A 6,673-nucleotide genomic window follows, 5' to 3' on the forward strand; every position below is an offset into this window, starting at 1 on the left:
GCAATTAAATGAGACTATGTTTTCAGTTTGGATATTATAATATTTTTATATTGTTTTTAATTCAGAAGTTGTTTCAATTAAATGCGATAGTTTAGATATCATAATATTTTATATTGTTTTTAATTCAGAAATTGTCCAAATAAAATATACACTATTTTTTTGGAACTTACTTTTTAAATTATTTTTTATTATAATTTTTATATATTTTTAATTATTTTATTATTATATAATTTTGATATTGTTTATTTACAAAAATTAAATATAAATGAATAAACAGATATTTTTATAGTTTTGCTAATATTAAAAAATTGTAAATAAAATTAATTGGATAAAAATAAATTAAAATTAAAATTTTTATATAATTTATTTTTTTATTAAAAATAAAATATTATTTTAAAAATTTTATACAAATGCATTAAAAAACTGAACATGTGTTACACTTCTGAAAAACTGAACATGTGTTACACTTCTGAAGTAAAATAAATTAAATATAACAACATAAAATTACCATGCGAAGGTTCTCTGTTTAAAATTAACGATTAACCTGGGAAATGTCTGCTAAGAATTAAACATTACTTTACAATAATAATATATAACGAAACCATGAACATCCGAGAAAACGCTTAAATATGATAATACATGACAAAATCATGGGCATCTGTTGAACTGTATACAATATTTACAAGCATTACTCTTCAAATTCACCAAGGCGGATAAGAGGCCCTCCTTGATATTTTATTCATGGTGTGGCAGTTAAGACGCCTTCCTTTGTAGCATTTCTATGAAGAATGGTTTTTCCCACTTGCTCCGAACTCCGGCCAAGACAGCATTGAGAAAGAATGCAAAAGAGTACAGTAGAAGTCCCCAGTCGTGAGGACATTTCCCAAAGAATTCTAGCGAATTCTTCTTACTTAGAATATAACTGCCACCGATCCATTTCACCCACACCAGCATTTGAAGAGCACCATATGGCCATCCCCAATCTTCCCACCTGTCATTCACATCTCCGTATAGGTGAAGCAAGCGGAGCCGGAGGTACACTGACTCCCAAATTATCGCCAAAATAAATATTCTTTCCATCGAGTTGAAACATAGCCACGGAAGGGCGATACCACACAAGCATGTTAGAAACAAGGGTATCGCCTCCTGGAATGTCAAACTCACGGCCATCGAAATTAAAAATATCACCGACAGAAACATTTTATCCTTCCGGTTAGAGGATGGCCACATAATGACCAAAACAAGCAGGACTGATACAACAGCAAAATATACAGAAAACTCGAGAATTGGAATGAATATCCAAATAAAGAAAAGGATATAGAGTAAACGAGAAGCGATAGAAGTAAGCCGAGTTAAAATAATGATAGAATCCATTCCCCAAGCAATACCAACGGCTACTGTTGTCGCTACGGGTACATGCTGTGAGGGGGTAATGGCAGTGACAGATACAAATAACCAAGCAATAGAGCAAATCAAGTTTACACAACAGACTATAAATGATAAGGTTTTAATGCCTAGAAGATCACCCCTAAAGGTTAGTACTTGGCAGACCACTTGGGAATCAGACTTGACCACAGCTTTGGTTAGAAATGCATTCGCAGCGAATCCACTTCCTTTACTGTCCACCAGATAGTCTCTGACTGCCCTTCTCGCCACCAGAGAGCTAGAGAAGCCATCCACTCCGAACATAAAAGTCAGTAAAATGTTTATTAATACTTCAGTCAACCTTGGAATTATGAACGACAGCATGTTGTATTCTACCATGTTGTCTTCTACGCTTTTGCTCCAAGTTGGACGTCCAGCCAAGTAGTCTTCCAAAGCTTCGGAAGCCATGACTCTGACTCCTCTGCTTTCGGCATCTTTAGACCTCAAAGATCTTATCAGTAGCTCTGTCCACTTATCACGTCGGGCATCATTCATCGGAATGCAGATGCAAATGTGCCCTTTTCCGTTGATAGACCGGGCACTGATATCGTCAAGAATTTCAGATACCACCTTTGACTCATTCACTCTCACTTTGTACCCTTCATCATCCTGCACCGACGGCAACAGGCTGCCCCAATTACAGCCATGGCAGCCATTTGTGAGGCAGGTAAGACATGGCAGTAGGCAAAGGGAATTGGAGAGTCGTTTCAATGTCCCAGGAATCCGAAGACTAAGCATGTTATTTATCTCTTCAATTGTCCAGAATACAATGCAGTTGCAATAATTGCATCCACACATCTCTATAGTGACTTCTGGAGTGACTACATCACCATCATTTATTGCATCTTGTAATGGAAGGAATCGCAGCAAAATGGAGTCTGCAATAGGGGCATTGGTTTTCATGAACTCTTTGATGGACAAATTGGGTTTGCCGTTACAGAGCATCACAACAGAAGCATTCTGTACACTTCCATTTTCATTAGAAGCGCTAGCTCGACGATCTGCAGAGGCGGTCTCAATATCTTCTTCTCTAAAACAAGGTATGTGGATACCCACTCGATGTCGAAGCCGTCTGAACAACTCGACCATCTTCTGGATGACCAGTCGATTTCGAAGCCGTTTGAATAAATCGACCATCTTCTTGATGCCCAGTCCATCTAGACGTCGTCCGAATGACTCGAACATCTTCCGGAGAGGAACTTTCTCGGAAGAAGCAGTTTGTTCTGTAATCAGTCCATTGCCATCTTCAATCCCATCTATGGTCTTGAGTTTGGCACTTACTAGAATGTCCAGAGCATCCCTGGCACCTATCTCTAGATCCAGCCTTCCTCTTATGAGACTTGTAACAAAAACAGCCAAATTACCAAGGCATGTAATTCCTTGAACAGAAATAGTAACAAATCCACTCATAACTTCACTTATGTCCAATTGTGCTAAAGCAAAAGATGATAACCATCCCAACCAGCAAACCAAGTTTATAACAAAAACTTGCAGATTCTGAAGTAAACCCATTTCAAAATGCAGTTCAGAGAAAAAAATCACCTGACTTGCGATCACCAAAACTTTAACCTCCACTCAATCTACGGCCAGTCTATGTTGTGCCGGCAGACATTTATATAGAAAAACATATTCAAACTATGCCATCCATGAAGTTTCGCTTTATCATCCTTAGACTTACTTAGCAACTTCGTCATTTAGGTGTACAGCGTAGTAGGATCTTAACGCGGAGCAAATATAATGATGCTTCGGGGAAAGCTCTTTTATTCCAAGGAACCAAACGATTCTTGTCGTGAAATACAGAAATGAGGGATGATTTTAACAAAGTATATCAAACCTCTATGTGATAAGCTCCAAAAACAATAAAATGATATACCAACTATAACATTAAATACAATTTTCTTTTTATAAATCATAATCATCTAACATATAAAATTAAAAATAAAATCAATCAGAAAATCTACCTAACCTCTCAACGGAATCTTTAATCATATGCTTATTTTTCTAACCTCTCAACGGTGTTTGAAAATGACTAGGTGGCATGGTTCAACTACTAAAAAGTAAAGTTATTTTTAGTGCGATTTTTTAGGTCTTTTGGTGTTTGAATTTGATAGCAAAATTTGAAGTGAAATCTTGATTTGTGTTATTTAAACTTGTTTTTTTGATTGGATATATAGATTAAACACTCTAAAACCCTAGGACACTTTAATTTTGCCAAGTTATCTATCACCGGAAAAACCTACCAAAAAATCTCACTAAAAACTACTCCTTTACACAAAAATGATAAATTAATCTGTTTTCAAATGCCCCATAAATAATGTCAACCGACCAAAATAATGTCAACCAACCAGTTCAGGGGTAGAGCATGAATTCCCGGAAAAGAGAAATATTATTTTACAACAATTACTAAGGCATATGAAGGGGGTTTTCATCTTTGATTTTGCAGAACTGTGATATTGACATACGAAGAATTGATGAAGGATAACAGTGCTCATTGAGCAACCTTTTTCCATGGAGAGACGTGCACCAACCCATCGCCAGACCCAATAATTGGTCAAGATGCAATAAAAGTTCATGGTAGGTAATGGGTTGTATCACTCAAAGAGCCAAATTCTTGGCCGGACAGTTTCTGTGGTTGTGGATGGATATTACCGTACTCCACGTGTTAATTAGAAAAGTAATGAAGATTCTTGGCCGGAGAGTTTCTTTGTGGTTGTGGATGGATATTACCGGACTCCATGTCTTAATGAGAAAAGTAATCAAGATTCTTGGCCGGTACGCTATCCACCAGCGACATTTTAGAAGTCAGAAACGTGCTTCACGAAAAAGATTGATGCGGTAAAAGGATTTATATAAAACTAAGAAATAGGCTTTGTGGTTTAGGTTCGACTTTTACCGTGGCAATGGATAGCTTTATTTCTTAAATACTTTTGGAATTAGTTTATTCTTCTTAATCTTTTTTACTAAAAATTTAGAATTATCTTTTACAAATTAATTAATCAATATAGTTAAATTTGACTGTATGTATATATATTATTAATTAATTAATTTACCTATTATAAATAATGTATAGTTTAATTTGACTATTATATGTATATGTATTATTAATTTGCATAACCATATTACAAATATTAATGTAGTTAATATAGTCCAACAACTCATTTGTATCTATAATTAATAACTAGCAACTGTCCCAAAAGGTACAAAGAGAGGCCTATAGGATTATTAAATTAGAATTGTTGAATTTCTTTAGAAGAGATGTTGGTCAAGCCTACAAGGAGCAAAGAGATTTGATGTTTGGAGTTCTATGCTTTTTGGACACCATATTTCTTTAACTACAACTTATTTTTTTAGAAAAGTTCAAGCCCAATGCAGTTCTGCCATGTAGACATACACTTAAATTGCTACTGGGCTTATGATATTGACAAATTCAAAGTAAACTGGTATACAAGAGAATGTACCAAGCTAAACCACAAGTTACACATCTTCAGACCTGAAAAAGTACATAACAATGGTTTGGCAAATCAATAACGATATCATAATTGCTTTTCCTTCCCTATACATACAAACGGTCCAAAGGGGAGTGCAAAAGCAATCTCCTATAAAAATGGACCTCTATATCTAAAAACAAGATCTTAGCCATGAGGAAAAAGAATAGAAAGGTCTGAGGACCATAAAGCCACAACCATGAGGATATCATAGCCTACTGGTGTTGTCTGATGAATGAACTGTGAAGGGGGAAAGCTCTGGTCCGTGACAACTACTTTCTTTCACACAACTACCGAAGGGAGAAGAGAAGCAAACAAGACATCTAGAATAAGGCCGGAAAGAAGAACTCAGATCAGCTTTGTGTATTAAGACAGCAGCAAAATCTTACTACCAAAGCCTGCTAACAGAGCCTTTTGATATCTCAAATCCCGATAGCAGACTAAACATGGGTCTTCGTCCACAAAGAACTGAGATCAGTTGTGTACTCAAAGGAAATAGGTAAGGACCCCAGGCCTGTTGGTTTCCCTATTGATTTCTACCAAAATTTGTGGCACATTATTAGTAGGGACCTTTTAGCAGCTGCTGAGGAATCTAGGGTGTCTGGAAAGATACTGAAGGATATCAATTCACCTTTTTCTACACACTCAAAAGTAGAAAGTAGAAATGGGGAAAGATTTTATTTAGGTTCATCCAAAAATAAAATAACAAAGGGGATTTAAGCAAGAACCCTCCATACAAAACAGTACCCAGAAGAACAAACGTGTCAAGAAAACAGTGAAGGTTTTGAATTCAGTTTCAAATTTTAGAATAGAGAAAACAAAATAACTTATGAGTTCACTTGACCTTCACTGCCAATTTTGGTTAAGAAGTAATTCAACGCCCAAAGATCATCCAATTGTACACAGTATCTCGTATAATTGTCTACAACCTCTAAAGTTCTCCTAATTGGATAGTTGTACCGGTGTCTAAGAAGAGTGACACCCTTGCATTTCTCATGAAAATGATCAAGCTGTCCTAACATAGAGAAAAACTACAAAACAACCATCATGTGACTTGCTTAACAGACATGAAACTTACATCAAAGATTGATGGGTTTTCACATATTACTTTCACTGAAATAGAGAAGAGACGGTGAGAAAGACTTGATATTATGTATTATTATGTTTTTCAATAAGTATGGTCAGCCTTTTTTTCCTTAGTTAATTTCCATGTGGATAACAATACTAAACTTCACTGTGGCTATCCTATTATGTATCATTTTTTACTTCCTTTCATGTTATCTTAGATTGAACTTTGGCATTTTCTAAGAGTTGCGTTTGCACTCCCACATTGTACTCATATTAATGGTATCCTTCAATCTCATTGACCTATTTATGGTTATTTGTTAAACATTAATAAAATTATATTTGCACTCCCACATTGTATTCATACTAGTTGTATCCTTCAATCCCATTCACCTATTTATGGTTATTTGTTAGACTCATACTAGTTGTATCCTTCAGTCCCATTCACCTATTTATGGTTATTTGTTAGACATTAATAAAATTATATTATGTTACTTTATGGAGCATTTTCATCTGACTTACTGTGGATTCTTGTTACCACTCCCACATTGTACTAATACTAGTTGTATCCTTGTCCCATTGACCTATTTATGATAATTTGTCTCATTGATCTATTTATGATAATTTGTGGGACATTAATAAAATTAGATCATCTTATATTATGGAGCATTTTCTTCTGACTTACTGTGGATTCTTGT

At 35.3% G+C, this 6,673-nt stretch overlaps 1 protein-coding gene across 1 annotated transcript; it reads right to left on the reverse strand.

Annotated features, from left to right (window-relative positions):
- Window positions 1–637: 637 nt before the first annotated feature.
- LOC149254979 (uncharacterized) lies at window positions 638–3,225 on the reverse strand. The gene is made up of 2 exons (XM_089457149.1): window positions 2,968–3,225; window positions 638–2,764 (listed from the first exon to the last, which is right to left on the reverse strand). Exon 2 carries the CDS (start codon window positions 2,608–2,610, stop codon window positions 754–756), a length of 1,857 nt encoding a protein of 618 aa, XP_089313275.1. The 5' UTR covers window positions 2,611–2,764; window positions 2,968–3,225; the 3' UTR covers window positions 638–753.
- Window positions 3,226–6,673: the final 3,448 nt, after the last annotated feature.

Source organism: Pinus tabuliformis, chromosome 7, assembly GCF_031772625.1.
Source record: "Pinus tabuliformis cultivar Carrire ecotype Pingquan chromosome 7, CPIR1, whole genome shotgun sequence".
NCBI lineage: Eukaryota > Viridiplantae > Streptophyta > Pinopsida > Pinales > Pinaceae > Pinus > Pinus tabuliformis.

Bases quoted from the DNA above. Each gene is read 5' to 3' on its own strand.
- LOC149254979 (XM_089457149.1), bottom strand. From the start codon at position 2,610: ATGTTCGAGTCATTCGGACGACGTCTAGATGGACTGGGCATCAAGAAG.